Source organism: Bos grunniens, chromosome 12 (assembly GCF_055505025.1).
Source record: "Bos grunniens cultivar Pamir isolate PY7600 chromosome 12, Bosgru_T2T1.0, whole genome shotgun sequence".
NCBI classification, from domain to species: Eukaryota; Metazoa; Chordata; class Mammalia; order Artiodactyla; family Bovidae; genus Bos; species Bos grunniens.
In genome coordinates, this window is record NC_141176.1 from 78,879,181 (window position 1) to 78,900,048 (window position 20,868).

Sequence of the window (20,868 nt, forward strand, 5' to 3'; positions counted from 1 at the left end):
CTGGATGGACGTGAGTCTCAGTGAACTCCAGGAGTTGGTGATGGACAGGGAGGCCTGGCGTGCTGCGATTCATGGGGTCGCAAAGAGTCAGACATGACTGAGTGACTGATCTGATCTGATCTGATCTGATGCAGGTTTGTGTGTATGTGGGTTACAATATACCTAACATGAAACTTACCATTTTAATCATATAGCCATATAGTGGCATAAAGTACATTCACATTGTTCTGCAGCCATCACCACAACTCTTTCATCACCCCAACACTAAGCACATCTTACATTTGGGTAGTTTCTGCCAAAGTCTAACAATCCCCGGTTAGTGGATGTGGAATCCCAGCTCCTTGTGTCCAGAGCTCAGAGCTCCTCATATACCTACTGACTGCTGAAGTCTTTTTACTTTGCTAGTCTAGGCCTGCTCTACGCCAATCATGTTCCCCTCACATTCACATGTCACGTTAGTTATTAGCACCTTAGAATTTGGTGACAGGGACTGTAAAGAAGTAATCACTACCCTTAAAGACACTGCACCTAATCTGATCTGACTGGTGTGCTTAGATGAAGAGGAGACTAAGACATAAGGACAGAAACACAGTCATGTAAATCAGTGAAGTTAGAACACACCCTCCCACCATGCACAAAATAAACTAAAAATGGCTTAAAGACTTAATCATAAGATGTGACACCATGAAACTCCTGGAAGAGATTAAAGGCAAAATATTCTCTGACATAAATTATACCAATGTTTTCTTAGGTCAGTCTTCTAAGGCAATAGAAATATAAACAAAAATATACAAAAGGCGGCTGCCCTGGTGGCTCAGTGCTAAAGAATCCACCTGTCAGTGCAGGAGACACAGGATCCATTCCTGATCCCAGAAGATCCCACATGCACAGAGCAAGAAACCCATGCACCACAACTACGGAGCCTGAGCTCTGGAGCCCAGGAGCCAGAACCACTGAGCCCACACATCCTAGACCCTACGCTCTGCAACAGGAGAAGCCATCTCAATGAGAAGTCCGCACACCACAACTCGAGAGCAGCCCTGCTCGTCACAAAGAGAAAAAACCATCATAGCAACAAAGATGCAGTACAGCCAAAAGTAATTCTTTTTTTAATTAAAAAAATAAATAAATAGGACCTAATCAAATTTACAAGATTTTGCACACCAAAGGAAACCATAAACACAATGAAGAGACAATCTATAGATTGGGAAAAAATATTTGCAAATGATGTGACCAATAAGAGCTTAATTTATAAAATGTACAAACAGCTCATACAACTGAACAACAACAAAATCTGATCAAAAAATGGGCAGAAGAAGTAAATAGACACTTTTCCAAAGGACACATACAGATGGCCAATAGGCATATGTAAAAGAGCTCACCGTTGTGAATTATCAGAGAAATGCAAATCAAAACTACAATGAGGCATCACCTCAAACCAGTTAGAATGGTCAACACTAAAATAACAATGGCTGAGAGGGTGTGGAGAAAAGGGAGCCCTCCTACACTACTGCTGGGAATGAAAGTTGCTTCAGGCACTGTAGAAAACAGCATGGAGGATCCTCAGAAAACTAAAAGTAGAATTACCTTATATTCCAGTAATCCTACTCCTGGGCATATGTATGCACAAAACCATACACCAAAAAGACATGTATCCCTATATTCATAGCAGCACTATTCACAATAGCCAAACATGGAAACAACGTAATGTCCACCGACAGACGAATGGTTGTGGTACATGGAGAGAATGTAATACTACTCAGCCATAAAAAAAGGAAAAAGAATGCCCATTGCAGAAACATGGATGGACCTGGAGGTTATCATACTGTGTGAAGTAAGTCAGAAAGAGAAAGACAAATATCATATGATATCACTTACATGTGGAATCTAAAATATGGCAATAATGAACCTATTGACAAAACAGAAACAGACTCACAGACATAGTGAACAGACTTATGGTTGCATGCGTGGAAGGCGTACGGGGAGGGATGGACTGGGAATTTGGGGTTAGCAGAATGTGAAGTATTATGTGTGGAATGGATAACAATAAGGTCCTACCGTATAGTGTAGCGAGCTATATTTGATATTGAGATAAACCATTATGGAAAAGAATATTAAAAAGAATGTATGTACATATATAACTGAGTAACTTTGCCATACAAAGAAATTAACACAATAATGTAAATCAACTATATTTCAATTTTTTTTTTTTAAAGGATAGAGACAGGGCTGCACATGGACAGAAGATCATGTGAGGACACAGCGAGGTGGATGCCACCAGCAGCCAAGGACAGCGTTCTCAGCAGAAACCAAACCTGCCCACACAGCCAGCTTCCAGCCTCAAGGACTGTGAGAAAATGAATTTCTGTTCTTTAAGCACCCCAACTGTGACAACTTGCTATAGACTGAATGTTTTTGTCCTCAAAATTCATATATTGAAACCTAATTCCCACTGTGTACTAGAAGTGTAGCTATTGGGAGGTGACAGGTCATGAGGGTAGAGCCAACATGAAAGAGATTAGTGCCCTTATAAAGGGGACCCACAGGGCTCCCTTACCCCTTCCCCATGTGAGGACATGGGAATCGTGCCCTCACCAGACACTGAATCTCTCAGCACCCTCAGCTTGGACTTTTCCAGCCTCCAGAATCCTGAGGGATAAATTTCTGTTTTTTATAAGCTGCCCAGACTGTGGTCTCCTGTGAGAGCAGCCTGGACAGACAGCCCCAGCAAAGTAATACAGAACCTGACAGCGAGAATTTCCAGACAGCTTCTCTCTGCCAAACACCCCACCTCCTTCAGACAAGGACATACCTGCTCTTCTCCTCACAGCCCTGCTTCTTCCTCCCTCCACACCTGACATTCTACTCTTCCTTCAGCAAAGGAACTGGGTCCTCTTCTCAGCCTCCACACACCTGCCCAGCCTGCAGTCCCCCAGGGCACTTCCCACCCAGCCCTGGGCACAGGGAGCTTTCCAACTTCAGTGAAAGTCTCCAGCTGCCACTTCCACTTAGCATTTACTGTATCCTGTATCAAAACTCTCTAAACCTCGACTCTGCTGAGCTTTCCCCTGGCATCTGTCTTAACAAGCTCCACACAGAGACAGGTTCCTTAGTGGCAGGAATGACAGCTGTGTCCTAGTCTCCCTTATCTTGTCCAGTATGGGTCCTTCCCCTCTCCTGGCTCATCATCCTCCTTGTAAAGTAAGAGGTTTTGTGCAGGAACATCTGTAAGGGTATCGATCTCAGTGCATACAGCAGGGTTTGATATATGCAGCTGGAAGGCTCATTGTCTTTAACAAGGTGAACAACAGCAAGGGAACTAACCATGGGGTAGATGTAGAGGCTGCTTCAGAAAAAGCGAATTCATGAGAATTTCAAAGACGCCAGTCTAGACTCCACCAGAGGCCTCAGTCAGCATGTGTTGGGACAGAGAAGCAACCTAACTGTTCTCCAGGAGTTCTGTGGTCAAGAAAGAGCCATTGACAACAAATTCCAGAAACACAAAGTAAGAGTCAGGACTTCAGAAAGATTCAAGATACCGAGTTTCAAATTCAAGTTAACCCTACATGTGGGTCTAAGTATTAATTTTAGTAAGCATTCATGAAGAACTGTTAAATAATTGAGCCATACTCAGATGTGGAATAATCATCTGTAAATTCTGAATCATCTGTAAATACTTTACTAAGTATTTCTAAACCAGCAGAATAATAAGCATAAACCAACAGGGTCTTTCCATGGAAGCCCCATGTCTGTACTGAAAAATTCACTTCTAATGTGCCTTCAGCAAATGACAAAGGAAAAGAATTGGCAGGCAATTACCAGGTTACCAAGTCCTACTCTCTGATTTAAAAACTTTACATCATCCTTCTTATCCCTGGGGTCTGGATCCATCCACAATGTCTGGATCCATCAGGTGCAATTAACAGGGGAATTTGCCATCTATCCCTCACTCCCTAAAGCATGGACCCCATTGTCCTACACACACTGGAAGCAACTGCTGTATTTTCCTGTCCTGACCTCATCATGATGCAAAATTTCTCTATGATGGATCTCCTGTGGAGGGAAGGGAGGGACACCAGGACAGAGTGAGCTGAGTCTCCTGGAGCACAAAGGCTTTCCTGAGCTCTCTTCCCTGATTTCCACAGGGTTCCTGGAAAGCAGAGATGATAGAAAAAGGAGCAAACTCACTGTTCAAACAAGTGCCTGCTGACTCTTGCGTCCACTGAGCTGAGCGGATCGTCCAGGAGGTAGATGTCTGCGTCCTGATACACGGCTCTAGAAAACGTACAGAGACGTCGGGAGAGGACACTTCACACTGCCTGGGTCTCATCTCTGAATCATGATGGTGTCCAACAACTCCAGGTTCCTTCTACAAGCCCAGGGAAAGGGCCAAGACTCTGCTTCACACAGGCCCACCTTGTGAGCGGGGTCTGTGTGCTCAGGTCCACTAGGAGCCACCGAGGAGGAGGGGCGGATGGCAACTGAAACCCCACTTACCTGGCGAGGCTGACCCGGGCTTTCTGTCCTTCACTCAGCGGGGTTCCTCCATCTCCTGTCACAGTTAGATCTCTTTCCTTCAAATTCTGCAAATCCTGTATGGAGATAGAAAAGGGAAAAAAGAAAAAGATTTAAAATGTGTTCTCCTCCTGCCATCCTAACCTTTTGGCATCAGTTCTTCATACAAGTGTTTAATCAACAGCAATGGGCTTATTTCATAGTGACTAAACAGAAAGTGAAGAGGAACTAAAAAAGCCACTTGATGAAAGTGAAAGTGGAGAGTGAAAAATTTGGCTTAAAGCTCAACATTCAGAAAACTAAGATCATGGCATTTGGTCCCATCACTTCATGGGAAATAGATGGGGAAACAGTGGCTGACCTTATTTTGGGGGGCTCCAAAATCACTGCAGATGGTGACTGCAGCCATGAAATTAAAAGATGCTTACTCTTTGGAAGGAAAGTTATGACCAACCTAGATAGCATATTCAAAAGTAGAGATATTACTTTGCCAACAAAGGTCCATCTAGTCAAGGCTATGGTTTTTCCTGTGGTCATGTATGGATGTGAGAGTTGGACTGTGAAGAAGGCTGAGCGCCGAAGAATTGATGCTTTTGAACTGTGGTGTTGGAGAAGACTCTTGAGAGTCCCTTGGACTGCAAGGAGATCCAACCAGTCCATTCTGAAGGAGATCAGCCCTGGGATTTCTTTGAAGGAATGATGCTAAAGCTGAAACTCCTGTACTTTGGCCACCTCATGCTAAGAGTTGACTCAGTGGAAAAGACTCTGATGCTGGGAGGGATTGGGGGCAGGAGGAGAAGGGGATGACAGAGGATGAGATGGCTGGATGGCATCACTGACTTGATGGACATGAGTCTGAGTGAACTTCGGGAGTTGGTGATGGACAGGGAGGCCTGGTGTGCTGCGACTCATGAGGTCGCAAAGAGTCGGACATGACTGAGTGACTGAACTGAACTGATCTGAAACTGTAACAAGGAAAATTAAAAAAACCTCTCAGGGCTTTTCATTTGTTTTCATTCTATATTTTTTCAAAGCATTTATGCATTTAACCATTTCAACAGGTATTTATTGAGGATTGACTATAGATGAGCCACTGTTCTGAGAACAGTGAATTCAGCCATGAGGAAACATAACCCCTAGAATTCCTCTCCATGGTGGGAGACAGACAATATGGAAAATAAACCTGAGTGCAAATACTGAGGATGAGAAGGAAAAGGAAGCTGCTCAGGGGAATGGAGAGTGAAGGAGGGAAGTGAGTCCACACTGGGGTGTGAGGCCTCTGCTCAGAGAGGGCTGTGAGCAGATCTGGTGGGGGGAGGGGCAGGGGCTCAGGCAGACCTGGAGAGGCTGCTCCTCACAGAGGGAGGGGTGAGTGCAGGGGCCACGGTGAGATGCCCAAGGGGTTCACGGCAAGGAGGCCAGGAGAGCAGAGTAAGAATGAGGGGAGTGAGGGCCAAGACAGAGCAGGAGACTGGTATCACTGCCAGTAAAGGGGGGAGGGGAAGGGGAGGAGGGACCTGGTCTGAGGTTTTTAAGGAATCACTTCTGTGCTTTGCAATAAACAGACAGTAAGATTTTTTTTCGGGGGGGGGGGGTGGCGGGGGGAAAGATGAGGGTAGATACAAGTGAGGAGGCTACTAGAATAATTTAGGGAGCAGTGGAAATGGAGAGACAGGGTCACACTCCAGACATACTTGGAAGGTGGAGTCTGTAAAACCTGCTGACAGGACGGGTGTGGATTGTAAGAGAAGAGGACTGTGATGTTTGGGGTGAGGAAGGGGAAGGACAGGGTCACCATTTATTGAGTTGCAGAAGATGGTGGAGGCAGATTTAGGAGACTTCTCTTATGGACAAGCAGAAATGACCTCTCAGTGATATCACTGTGCAGCTGGATATGCAAGTGTGAAGGTCTGTGTTAGAGACACAGGTGTGAGAGCTGGTGGTCCAGGCTGGTGAAAACACAGGACTTGTTTTATCTTAAATTGCCAGTTTTGCTGATCTTGGTCTCCACTTCTGATTTTCAGAGAAGGGATGAAACCTGACCCGTCTTCACAGTGATACTTAAGGCAAGTCATAGTGTGACAGACGACGTCTGTATAAGAAATGGGAACAGAAAGAGCAGGCTGGGCAGGAAAACCAAAAGGAAAGAAACAACATGCTGAGGGACACCAAGCAGATCAGTTGGACTAAGTAGATCCTTGCCCGTGGAAGCAGGAAACACTCAAAGTTAAGAAGGATATGAAGTTTTGGCTTGAGGATCTGGGAATCTATAATAAGTTATATTTGAGTATTATTTAAGAAGTAGACAAATCAGTCTATTTTCCCCAGAGTATCTGGGAAAAAATTTTTTTAAATGACAAGAAAATCCCCAGAATGACCAGGTAACAATCAGGTTTAAGCTACACAGTTATTACATGGGAAATCTGTACTTCAAATTACCTATTAAACCCCTCAGGCATCAACCTAAGATACACAGCAGTACCTTTCTGCAGATGACGCCCTCACTTCTGTCTCCAGAAGTATGAAATATGAAATATGCAGAGAAAGAAAAGTAGCACACTGGGGTCTCCATGATAAACAAGTCCTCTGATCTCCCTAAGTCTCATTTTCCTCTTCTACATAATGTGCTGCAGAAACCAGAATCACTAAACTCAAGCTGTGAGAATCGAAGGAAGTGTATGAACACCCTCCATAAAAGGAAAAAGGACATGAATTGATTATAACTTGCTATTGGTGACTGATGTCTATTTTCTCTTCAAACCAACAGTGGGATCCCACGCACAGGGTGGATCACAATATGCAGAGCACACGACCAGAAGGAAAAGATAGAGACTGTCTCTATCATAACCCTCCCTGACATACAGCCACAAAGACATAAAGACACACACAGGTTTCTTGCTCACTCAGAGCTTAACTTGGGTGCATCCAATGAAGGGCAGCAATTGCTCTGTTGTGAAAATTCATTATGTCACTTCTTCTCTTTCTGGAGCTCAGAAATTAATACCATCTCTTGCTTTGGTTTTCATGAACAACAACAAACCATTTTAAGATAGGTTCCAAGCCTTATACACACACACACACACACACACACACCCGAGTTACTTGGCCTCCATTTCACTGATGACAGTCCTTGCAAACTGTTCCACTTAGCTTTTATGCTTTGATTTTACATTGTTTTTGTTTCTTTCTCAAAATAGTGACATATCATAACACAAAAATCTTAACCATGCTCTAGAAAAGGCACATAAATCCACTCTTATAATTTGTACATGAGGGGATAGAAACAGGCTCTCTTCAACTCTGGTGGTAGGACTTCAAGTGTGTTGGTGACTCTGAAATTATTAATGCATGAACCCCAGATGGCACAGCATTTCAGAGGATTTGAAGTAAAATCCAAAGCAGGTTAATTTCCCAGTCACCGTTTTCTGATTAAATTAGAGGGAAAGGCCTGACTTGACCATATATTACAATTCCTCCTACTGACAGGAAGGTGTTTTTATTCATGTTATTTTCCTCTAAGTTAAATTTCACCAATTTTCACTGAAGAAAAAATACACAAATGAAAGGCAGACTAGGAAACAGTGACACTGGTTTGATGCCATCATCCAGAAGCTCACCCAAGGCCCTTCAGCGATGGTGCAGACTTACAGAAGAAACCCTGTTTTGTAGAAAGCTTTCACTTTCATGTCAGGTTCAAAGGATTTGCTAATAAAATAAGCCATTTGTTATATACAAATAAATAATACCAATATTTATTATAGAATTATCTAGCTTACTTTCAATATACTAATATTAAAAGAAAAGAGAAATAGAAACAGCAGAGGATACATCATCAAATTGGGTTCTGACCAACATCCAGACTCAAACAGTGCTGAGAAGTCCCATGACACAGCACATCTGGGGTCTCAATTTGTTACTGAATCCAAGTTCGCTCTGCTCGCCACACAGGCCAGAGAGACAAGGGGTTGAGGCCAGAAAGAAGAGAATTTATTTGGGGAGCCCACTGACTGAAAAGATGCCAAGCTAGCACCTCAAAATGACCATCTTATCGGGGTCTAGATGCCAGGTTCTTTTATAGATCAGAGATGGGGAGGTGTGGAAGCAAAGTAAAAAGGCCATTAATCTTGCAAATCTCCTAGAATGGCAAGATTCAGGCAGGGGATGTGTTAATTTCTTCCTTCCTGCCATCTACAGGTGGTCAGGATTCTGAACAAATCCACTTTAGTTTAACAGGCAGAGGAACAGGATTCTCTGAGGTAGAACATTCAGTATGATTATAATAACAAAAGCAACAAAAAACAAGTCAAGGAAATAGTTTCAACATGGAGTCAGAATTGGCTTCTTCTCCACAATGAATCTGAGAAGGCAATGGCAACCCACTCCAGTACTCTTGCCTGGAAAATCCCATGGACGGAGGAGCCTGGAAGGCTGCAGTCCATGGGGTCGCTAAGAGTCGGGCACAACTGAGCGACTTCACTTTCACTTTTCACTTTCATGCATTGGAGAAGGAAATGGCAACCCACTCCAGTGTTCTTGCCTGGAGAATCCCAGGGACAGAGGAGCCTAGAGGGCTGCCGTCTATGGGGTCACACAGAGTCGGACACGACTGAAGCGACTTAGCAGCAGCAGCTCCAATGACTTGGGAAAAGGAGCCAAGTAGCACATTGGCTCTGTGGGTGAGATTTCAAACACTGCAGTTCAGTTGTTGTTGTTCAGTTGCTTAGTCGTATCTGACACTTTGCGACCCCATAGACACAGTTCATCAGGCTTCCCTCTCCTTCACTATCTCCTGAAGTTTGCTCAAACTCATGTCCATTGAGTCGATGATGCCATCCAACCATCTTATCCTCTGTTGCCTCCTTCTCCTCCTGCCCTCAATTTCTCCCATCAGGGTCTTTTCTAATGAGTCAGCTCTTCACATCAGGTAGCCAAAGTATTGGAGTTTTAGCTTCAGCATCAGTCCTTCCAATGAATATTTAGGGTTGATTTCCTTTCGCATTGACTGGTTTGATGTCCTTGCGGCAGTCCAGGGGACTCTGAAGAGTCTTCTCCACCATCACAGTTCAAAAGTATCAACTGAACAACAACAAACACCGTGGAGAAGACTGCAGTAATGGTTAATGAGGGCCAGACGTGAGGCCCTGGTAGAAGAATGCTGTACTTCGGACTCAAACAGGGGGAGTCTGAGTCCCTCTTTTTTCACAGGTTTTTTTTTTTTTTTTTTTTTTCATTTGAAATTGCCCCTCCTCTCACAGCCTGTTAATATCCTGCCCATCTTTCCAGGCTCAGCCCAAACACACTCTCCCATGAAACCATCCTGGATTTATCTCTCTTCTTGTTGTGTTCCTAAAGCTGTGTTTATATCTCTTGTGAAGGACCCGTCTTATCCTGCTCCATCATTTATACACATGCAGACAGCTTTTCTCCGCTCCTGGGGGATAAGATCTGTGCACCAAGCACTGTGCTGGACCATAATCCTGATTATCTCTAAGCCTCACAACAAGCTGCACAGGAAGTACTGGCCCCATTTCACAGATGAGGAAACTGAGATTAAGTGAGGTCACATTACTGGTATGAGGACTGTTATCTGTTAAACAGAAGAGCTGGACTCTGAACCAGCTCATGTCAGTTCAGAGCCTTTTGCTCTTTCACATCATGCTGCCCAGGTCATGACTAAAGAGTGTATTTGAAATGAAGACAACACTAAACTAACTCAAGTCATGAAGGCCTCTATACCTAGACATAGAAAGATCAATTAACTTATTATCTTATGATTTTCCAGGCAATCTGAAAAGAAAATATTCAAGTTAGGGGAAGCACACTGACTGAAACTGCCTACCCTGGCCAGGCACCACAGTAACTATTTGCATAAGGTCCTGGTAAGGAACACGGAACCAATAAGACACCACCAACTGGAAGAGTTCAGGAAAGGTCAAAAGGAGACGCCACATGTCTGACCACCTCCCAGAATCCTTCTCGCTGGCATCCACCAGGAAGGACTCTGGGTCAGCATGATTGGCTAAAGACAACCCTGAAACTAATCCCGTCACCATAAGACCCAGGACTGCGAGCCACATGGCAAAGCTGTTCTCCTGGGTTCCCTGACCCTTCTGCTCTCCACTCAGGTGCCCTTTCCAGATAAAACATCTTGCTTTGTCAGCACATGTATCTCCTCGGACAATTCATTTCTGAGTGTTAGACAAGAGCCCTGTTTTGGGCCCTGGAAGGGTTCATGCTGGCAGGAATGTGGTAAATATGAGATAAAGGTACAAGCTTATAGGCATCCAAGAGGGATATTTAAGGTCAAGTGATCTATGTGGGAAAATATCAAACCAGAATTTATCAGCTTGATGCCTTTAACTGTGTAATGCCTAAAAGTTTTTAAAAGCCTTAAAAACGTTTTGTAAAAACCTGTTTAAAAAAAATAAAAAAACAACTTAAAACTCAAAAGTTTTTAAAAATGGTTAAAGATGACATGCAGACCAATGTTACATACACTCTTGCTTATGGTAACAGAATATGTTTACTGTTGATTTATGTAATATACTATATGTACAGCACCTACATAAATTATCGGCTCAAATAATGAAAGTTACATATATCAAGAAGATACCTTCTTTCTTACAAGTAACATTTTATGGATGTGACTTTACCAAAAACTGGTTGAGCTTACAATTAGAGGCTAATTTATTTTCAAAATTATTCTAACATTTATAGAGTGCTTGTTATGTCCCTAAGCAATCAGGTGCTTTAAAATCACTACTGCATGTCATTCTCGAAACAACCTTATAAGATTGACAGTATTATTACCTCCATTTTACAAATGAAGAAACAGGCTTGTAAGGTTCAGTCAGCCAAAACCACACACCTAGAAAACAGAGAAACTGAGACTCAATCCCTGAGTCTTCTGACTCCTGGGCCTTGGAGTTGACGTCATCAGCCTGAACTGATGTTGCCAATGGGATTACTTCATGTTTTATTAGAAGAATGTTTTCATCTAGATGAACTTAAACATTTACTTCAATTTGACCTAGTTTAATACATCTAGTTGTTATTGACATTCTAAGAAATGCTGTTTTCCAGTGCTTGTTCCTCTAGGATTTGGGGGATGTAGGAGGAGGAAGAACCTTGGGAAAAAAAAAATCTTGATTATATTTATAGGAATGTATGTGTGGATGGCGACTAAGCGCAGGTGGCTGTGACGACTGGCGCACTAAGCTTGGCTGAGAGGAGCCACCCCACATCCAAAGTCAGGGGCAGAAGCCGGGAGGACCCCATGCCCGAAGGCAGCGGCCAAGAGGAGTTACCCCACGTCCGAGGTCAGGGGCAGCAGCTGAGAGTACCAGACTGCGACGGCGCAGGAACGGCCGAGAGGAGCTACCCCACATCCGAGGTCAGGGGCAGTGGCTGGGAGGACCAACCCCATGTCCAAGGAGCCATGGCTGCGTGGGCGCAGGAGAGCCTAGAGGCGCTATTCCACTTTGAAGGTGAGGAAGGGCGGTGGTGAGGAGATACCCCTTGTCCAAGGTAAGGAGCAATAAGGCTGCACTTTGCTGGAGCAGCCGTGAAGAGATATCCCACACCCAAGATAAGAGAAAACCAAGTAAGATGGTAGGTGTTGCAAGAGGGCATCAGAGGGCAAACACACTGAAACCATACTCACAGAAAACTAGTCAATCTAATCACGGTAGGACCACAGCCTTGCCTAACTCAATGAAACTAAGCCATGCCCATGGGGCAACCCAAGATGGGAAGGTCATGGTGGAGAGATCTGACAGAATGTGGTCCACTGGAGAAGGTAATGGCAAACCACTTCAGTATTCTTGCCTTGAGAACCCCATGAACAGTGTGAAAAGGCAAAATGATAGGATACTGAAAGAGAAACTCCCCAGGTCAGTAGGTACCCAATATGCTACTGGAGATCAGTGGAGCAATAACTCCAGAAAGAATGAAGGGATGGAGCCAAAGCAAAAACAATACCCAGCTGTGGATGTGACTGGTGATAGAAGCAAGGTCCGATGCTGTAAAGAGAAATATTGCATAGGAACCCGGAATGTCAGGTCCATGAATCAAGGCAAATTGGAAGTGGTCAAACAAGAGATGGCAAGAGTGAAAGTCGACATTCTAGGAATCAGCGAACTGAAATGGACTGGAATGGGTGAATTTTACTCAGATGACCATTATATCTACTACTGCAGGCAGGAATCCCTTAGAAGAAATGGAGTAGCATCATGGTCAACAAGAGAGTCTGAAATGCAGTACTTGGATGCAATCTCAAAAACGACAGAATGATCTCTGTTCGTTTCCAAGGCAAACCGTTCAATATCACAGTAATCCAAGTCTATGCCCCAACCAGTTATGCTGAAGAAGCTGAAGTTTAATGGTTCTATGAAGACCTACAAGACCTTTTAGAACTAACACCCCAAAAAGATGTCCTTTTCATTATAGGGGACTGGAATGTAAAAGTAGGAAGTCAAGAAACACCTGGAGTAACAGGCAAATTTGGCCATAGAATATGGAATGAAGCAGGGCAAAGACTAATAGAGTTTTGCCAAGAAAATGCACTGGTCATAACAAACACCCTCTTCCAACAACACAAGAGAAGACTATACATGGACATCACCAGATGGTCAACACCGAAATCAGATTGATTATATTCTTTGCAGCCAAAGATGGAGAAGCTCTATATAGTCAGCAAAAACAAGACCAGGAGCTGACTGTGGCTCAGACCATGAACTCCTTATTGCCAAATTCAGACTGAAATTGAAGAAAGTAGGGAAAACTACTAGGCCATTCAGGTATGACCTAAATCAAATCCCTTATGATTATACAGTGGAAGTGAGAAATAGATTTAAGGGCCTAGACCTGATAGATAGACGGCCTGATGAACTATAGAATGAGGTTCATGACACTGTACAGGAGACAGGGATCAAGACCATCCCCATGGAAAAGAAATGCAAAAAAGCAAAATGGCTGTCTGGGGAGGCCTTACAAACAGCTGTGAAAAGAAGAGAAGCGAAAAGCAAAGGAGAAAAGGAAAGATATAAGCATCTGAATGCAGAGTTCCAAAGAATAGCAAGGAGAGATAAGAAAGCCTTCCTCAGGGATCAAAGCAAAGAAATAGAGGAAAACAACAGAATGGGAAAGACTATAGATCTCTTCAAGAAAATCAGAGATACCAAGGGAACATTTCATGCAAAGATGGGCTCGATCAAGGATAGAAATGGTATGGACCTAACAGAAGCAGAAGATATTAAGAAGAGATGGCAAGAATACACAGAAGAACTGTGCACAAAAGATCTTCACGACCCAGATAATCACGATGGTGTGACCACTCACCTAGAGCCAGACGTCCGGAATGTGAAGTCAAGTGGGCCTTAGAAAGCATCACTACAAACGAAGCTAGTGGAGGTGATGGAATTCCAGTTGAGCTATTACAAATCCTGAAAGATGATTCTGTGAAAGTGCTGCGCTCAATATGCCAGCAAATTTGGAAAAATCAGCAGTGGCCACAGGACTGGAAAAGGTCAGTTTTCATTCCAATCCCAAAGAAAGGCAATGCCAAAGAATGCTCAAACTACTTCACAACTGCACTCATCTCACAGGCTAGTAAAGTAATGCTCAAAATTCTCCAAGCCAGGCTTCAGCAATATGTGAACCGTGAACTTCCTGATGTTCAAGCTGGTTTTAGAAAAGGCAGAGGAACCAGAGATCAAATTGCCAACATCCACTGGATCATGGAAAAAGCAAGAGAGTTCCAGAAAAACATGATTTCTGCTTTATTGACTATGCCAAAGCCTTTGACTGTGTGGATCACAATAAACTGTGGGAAATTCTGAAAGAGATGGGAATACCAGACCACCTGACCTGCCTCTTGAGAAATTTGTATGCAGGTCAGGAAGAAACAGTTAGAACTGGACATGGAACAACACACTGGTTCCAAATAGGAAAAGGAGTTCGTCAAGGCTGTATATTGTCACCCTGTTTATTTAACTTATATGCAGAGTACATCATGAGAAACGCTGGACTGGAAGAAACACAAGCTGGAATCAAGATTGCTGGGAGAAATCTTAATAACCTCAGATATGCAGATGACACCACCCTTATGGCAGAAAGTGAAGAGGAACTAAAAAGCCTCTTGATGAAATTGAAAGAGGAGAGTGAAAAAGTTGGCTTAAAGCTCAACATTCAGAAAATGAAGATCATGGCATTTGGTCCCACCACTTCATGGGAAATAGATGGGGAAACAATGGAAACAGTGCCAGACTTTATTTTTCTGGGCTCCAAAATCACTGCAGATGGTAACTGCAGCCATGAAATTAAAAGACGCTTACTCCTTGGAAGGAAAGTTATGACCAACCTAGATAGCATATTCAAAAGCAGAGACATTACTTTGCCAACAAAGGTTTGTCTAGTCAAGGCTATGGTTTTTCCTGTGGTCATGTATGGATGTGAGAGTTGGACTGTGAAGAAGGCTGAGCGCCGAAGAATTGATGCTTTTGAACTGTGGTGTTGGAGAAGACTCTTGAGAGTCCCTTGCACTGCAAGGAGATCCAACCAGTCCATTCTGAAGGAGATCAGCCCTGGGATTTCTTTGGAAGGAATGATGCTAAATCTGAACCTCCAGTACTTTGGCCACCTCATGCGAAGAGTTGACTCATTGGAAAAGACTCTGATTCTGGGAGGGATTGGGGGCAGGAGGAGAAGGGGATGACAGAGGATGAGATGGCTGGATGGCATCACTGACTCAATGGACGTGAGTCTCAGTGAACTCTGTGAGTTGGTGATAGACAGGGAGGCCTGGTGTGCTGCGATTCATGGGGTCACAAAGAGTTGAACACAATTGAGTGACTGATCTGATCTGATCTGATGTGTGGATGGGCAGATGTAGAGAAAAGGGTTAGAATAGAAAGGACAGCGACAATTTACTGAAACCCTGACATGCCTGCATTTCACAGGCATGGCCTATAGCCTTTACAGTAACCTCACTCCTCCTGCTTTTAATAAGAAAGGAAACTGAGACAAACACTTAGAGATACCTCCTAGAACTGCTTCTCTCCAAAGGCCAAGCCTTTTCTACCGCACATATAGTCTCCGTATCTACAGGACAAAATACCTCCAGCACACCACTATTATGTGACCACCTGATGCCCATCCACTGAGTCATGGATTCTAAAAGGAGATGAGCAGAGGATCATTACTCATTAGGTGGTTCCCAGGTATCGTAATGACCTTGCTGACCCCTGCTAATCAGAGGCAGAGATGACACTTCAGAGCAGCAGAAAAACCTCCTGGAAACTTTCTGACCCAATATCCTCTTGAAATGTCAGAGGCCCAGGCAGGAAACAGAACATACCCAAAGTAACAGCAGGCAAGACTAAGCCACAGCTCATCTCGTCACGACTTCTCTGCCCTGGGCCTCCCTTCCTGCCAAGGAGGGAATGGGCACGAGGGGCCCGACTGCATGTCCTGACTGTGCAGAGAACAGGAGAGCAGTCCATGTTTATAAACATCACATCATGTACAGAAGAATCGCTGTGCAGCCCAGTCCTGCAGGGCCCTTTCCCACCAGAGTCTGTGCTGCACAGACTCCCAAGGATGGGTGAAGCCCCGGACGCTGCCCATATTACTGGTCCTGTCACCCCATGTGGCTTCGGCAAATCATTGGCCCCCAGGGAAACACTGAATATCAGCCACTGTCCAGCACCTGCTCTTTTGCAGAGACACTCAAATGTGGGGAGAAAGACAAGGCTGAGCTTCACTAGAAAGGAAAGGTCATAAGAGAAACACCCACATACTGGTCTGGGTCTCTGGAGTCTGATCTGGGCATCAGGAGGTTGACATGATTAAGGTAAAGAGGAAACACGTGAAACCTGTTTATTCCACACCCCACCTTCCAGCTTTATCCATCACCTGCTTTTTAAAAAGTTCTCTCTCCAAGCCTCAGTTTTACCAACTATAAAATGAAGATGGTAACACTGAAGATAATCATGCTGCTGCTGCTGCTGCTAAGTCACTTCAGTCGTGTCCAACTCTGTGTGACCCCAGAGATGGCAGCCCACCAGGCTCCCCCGTCCCTGGGATTCTCCAGGCAAGAGTACTGGAGTGGGTTGCCATTTCCTCCTCCAATGCATGAAAGTGAAAAGGGAAAGTGAAGTCGCTCAGTCGTGCCCGACTCTTAACGACCCCATGGACTGCAGCCTACCAGGCACCTCCATCCATGGGATTTTCCAGGCAAGAGTACTGGAGTGGGGTGCCATTGCCTTCTCTGAAGATAATCATAAAGAATTAATAATTCATATACCCTCTTCTGGGAGAAGGCAATGGCACCCCACTCCAGTACTCTTGCCTGAAAAATCCCATGGATGGAGGCGCCTGGTAGGCTGCAGTCAATGGGGTGGTTAAGAGTCGGGCACGACTGATCGACTTCACTTTCCCTTTTCACTTTCATGCATTGGAGGAGGAAATGGCAACCCACTCCAGTGTTCTTGCCTGGAGAATCCCAGGGACAGCGGGGCCTGGTGGGCTGCTGTCTATGGGGTCGCACAGAATCGGACACGACTGAAGAGACTTGGCAGCAGCAGCATACCCTCTTCTGGGTGCATGTCTGAGAAAGAGAAATAATTTGCATGTAGACTCTAAATAAATGGGAGCTATTGTCTCAATGTTTGATGTTTGCTTTCCCCTTCTTTTCTTACACAGTATAAACACTATTTAATAAAAATCTTGCTGATTACTGCTAACTTGGCATCAGTTCTGCAAACACAATCTCCCATTAACCAACCACAGACCAGGAGAAAGAAACAGAAGAGTGAGCAATTCCATTTTGTCCACATCATCAAAAATTGATATTCACCTGATAAAAATCTATGATGTTCAAGCATTACTCAAGCAAAATTACTGTTTCTTCAGAAAGCAGGTTTCTCGTCTCCACCACCACACCTTTGAAAGACAGTCCCAGCCTTTTCCTCACAGTATAAAAGATGTCCACATCTGAACAGACCACAGGGGGAGCCCTTTAACACTATTGTTCATGGATTTTTATAACTCAAGAGAGTAAAATACTGTTTAATCTGTATTTATGTTTTTCTTTCTTTTTGCCAAATTACATTTTCCTATTAAGTAAGTTCAGTTTTCATCATTCATTTACTAATTTCATCTAAATCTCAAGGTAGAGTTAAATGTTTCTTCTTGTCATTTTCTGTGAAACTCAATGCAATTTCTGAAAACAATCTCTCCCCCAATGAAATGAGGCAGGATTAAGAAGAAATTTTAAAGCATTACATTTTCTTTAATAAATTACAAGTCAAAACCAAACAGAGAGGGAAACCTGGAGACTGAAAGAGACTGAGGAGGCACTAACCAAGTGCAGTGGGCAGACCTCATGTGGAGTCTGATTCCATCAATAGTGAACAAGATTTCTCAGTGAGATGATTAGCAACATGTAAACACTGATGAAAAAGTTGATGATATTCAGGAATGAGGGTAATTTTTCAGGTGAAATAATGTTGGTAAGTTTTTTTTTTTTTCCAAAGGCTTTCCTATCTTTTAGACAAAAACAGATGAAATGTTTACAGATGGACTGACTAATCAGAGGTCTAGGATCTGCTCCAGAATAATAATGGGGTGGGGGTGGGGCTGGCAGAGGGCAGGGGTGGAGATGCAGCAAGACTGGCCACCAGCTGATCCTGGTTGGAGCTGGGGGTGGGTACATGAGGGATCATTACAGTGTGCTCTCTGTTTTTACAAATTTTTGTAACTGTCCATTAAAAAAAGAACCTAAAACTGAATGAAGCTTCACCAAATGAAATAAAGGCATTCTGTGATTATCACATCAGAATTAAAACAACTGCGTATACAACTGCATGTTTACCCAGACCAGCTTAAAGCAACAATCAAAGACCTTTCAAATTTTTTAAAAAAAGAACTTTCAACAAACCTCATAGCTTAAGCCAACACTATCAATTGAAATTTGAGTATATGCAGCTCACAAGTCATTACTCACCTCTTCCAAAGCACAAGCCTTTATTACTTCTTTATATCGCTCTTCTTCGTATTTCTTCCCAAATAAAATGTTACTTCTCACAGTTCCTGGAAACAGCCAGGGCTGCTGAGAAACATATGCGATCCTCCCGTGCACGGTCACCTTCCCCTGGCTCGGGGCCAGCTCCCCCAGCAGAGCACGTAACAGTGACGACTGAAACAGACGGCAACACATGCACATGTGAACAGAGAGAACTCAGGCCTGGACACGAATGCCGCACAGTCCCCACCCTGGTGCTTGATCAAGGATATCAGAACAGGATAAAGTGCAGCTCTGAATATTGAAGGAAAAACATGGAAAAGAGCACTATTGGTCAATGTAAACTGAAGGGGGATAAGGAATATAAATACCATAACAATCTACCCTGCGTTAGTTTCCCCAAACAGAGCACTCTACTCAGCAAAGACTAAGAATGTGTAACATTCTTCTCTAGCAGAGCAGACCAGCAGGATGTGTACTTTCTGTTCAGTTCAGTCATTCAGTCGTGTCCGACTTTTTGCAAGCCCATGAACCGCAGCACGCCAGGCCTCCCTGTCCATCACCAACTCCCGAAGTCCACCCAAACCCATGTCCATCGAGTCGGTGATGCCATCCAACCATCACATTCTCTGTTGTCCCCTTCTCCTCCTGCCCTCAATCTTTCCCAGCATCAGGGTTTTTTCAAATGAGTCAGCTCTTCACATCAGGTGGCCAAAGTATTGGAATTTCAGCTTCAACATCAGTCCTTCCAATGAACACTCAGGACTGATCTCCTTTAGGATGGACTTGTTAGATCGCCTTGCAGTCCCCTCTCAAGAGTCTCGTCCAAAACCACAGTTCAAAAGCATCAATTCTTCTGTGCTCAGCTTTCTTTACAGTCCAATTCTCACATCCATACATGAACAATGGAAAAACCATAGCCTTGACTAGATGGACGTTTGTTGGCAAAGTAATATCTCTGCTTTTGAATATGCTATCTAGGTTGGTCATGACTTTCCTTCCAAGGAGCAACTGTCTTTTAATTTCATGGCTGCAATCACCATCTGCAGTGATTTTGGAGCCCAGAAAAATAGTCAGCCACTGTTTCCACTGTTTCCCCATCTATTTTCCATGAAGTGATGGGAGCGGATGCCATGATCTTAGTTTTCTGAATGTTGAGCTTTAACATTTTCACTCTCCTCTTTCACTTTCATCAAGAAGCTCTTTAGTTCTTCTTCATTTTCTGCCATAAGGGTAGTGTCATCTATATATCTGAGGTTATTGATATTTCTCCCAGCAATCTTGATTCCAGCTTGAGCTTCCTCCAGCCCAGTGTTTCTCATGATGTACTCTGCATATAAGTTAAATAAGCAGGGTGACAATATACAGCCTTGACGTACTCCTTTTCCTATTTGGAACCAGTCTGTTGTTCCATGTCCAGTTCTAACTGTTGCTTCCTGACCTGCATACAGGTTTCTCAAGAGACAGGTCAGGTGGTCTGGTATTCCCATCTCTTTCAGAATTTTCCACAGTTTATTGTGATCCACATAGTCAAAGGCTTTGCCATAGTCAATAAAGCAGAAATAGATGTTTTTCTGGAACTCTCTTGCTTTTTTGATGATCCAGTGGATGTTGGCAATTTGATCTTTGGTTCCTCTGCCTTTTCTAAAACCTGCTTGAACATCTGGAAGTTCACAGTTCACGTACTGCTGAAGCCTGGCTTGGAGAATTTTAAGCATTACTTTACTAGCATGTGAGATGGGTGCAATTGTGCGGTAGTTTGTGCACTACTTTCTGTATCTGATGTTTAATGTAGTTGTTCCTGCATCTGGATATCTGTTACTTGACAAATATTTGTTTTTAAAAAGGTATGTGGGGACTTTCCCTGGTGGTCCAGTGGTTAAGAATTCACCTTCCAGGATGTGGGGAAGGGATATATAGGGAGTTTGGGATGGACATGTACACACTGCTATATTTAAAATGCGTAACCAACAAGGACTTACTGTATAGCACATGGAACTCTACTCAATGCTTTGTGGCAGTCTGGATAGGAGGGGAGTTTGCCGGAGAATGGATACACGTATATATGTATGGTTGAAAGATACCCTTCACTGTTCACCTGAAACTATCACAACACTGTTAATTGGCTATATCCCAATATAAAATAAAAAGTTTAAAAAATTAACAATTATACCCAGATTAAAAAAAAAAAAAAAAGAATCTGTTTTCCATTGCCAGGGGCTCTGCTTAGATACATGGTCAGGGAACTAAGATCCCACATGCCCCAGGGCAACTAGGCCAACACACAATTAGAGAGCCCATGTACTGCAACTAAGACCCAATTCAGCCGA

The 20,868-nt window shown here is 43.7% G+C and overlaps 1 protein-coding gene across 1 annotated transcript in view; it reads right to left on the minus strand.

Moving 5' to 3' along the window:
* The window catches only part of LOC147361955 (ATP-binding cassette sub-family C member 4-like), a 215,456-nt gene that overhangs the window by 148,259 nt on the left and 46,329 nt on the right, over positions 1-20,868 (minus strand). Inside the window, exons 11-13 of the mRNA XM_086330262.1 lie at positions 18,521-18,712; positions 4,498-4,592; positions 4,189-4,275 (exon numbers count right to left, since the gene is read on the minus strand). Coding sequence (XP_086186388.1) covers positions 4,189-4,275; positions 4,498-4,592; positions 18,521-18,712 — 374 coding nt within the window. The remainder of the gene's footprint in view (positions 1-4,188; positions 4,276-4,497; positions 4,593-18,520; positions 18,713-20,868) is intronic.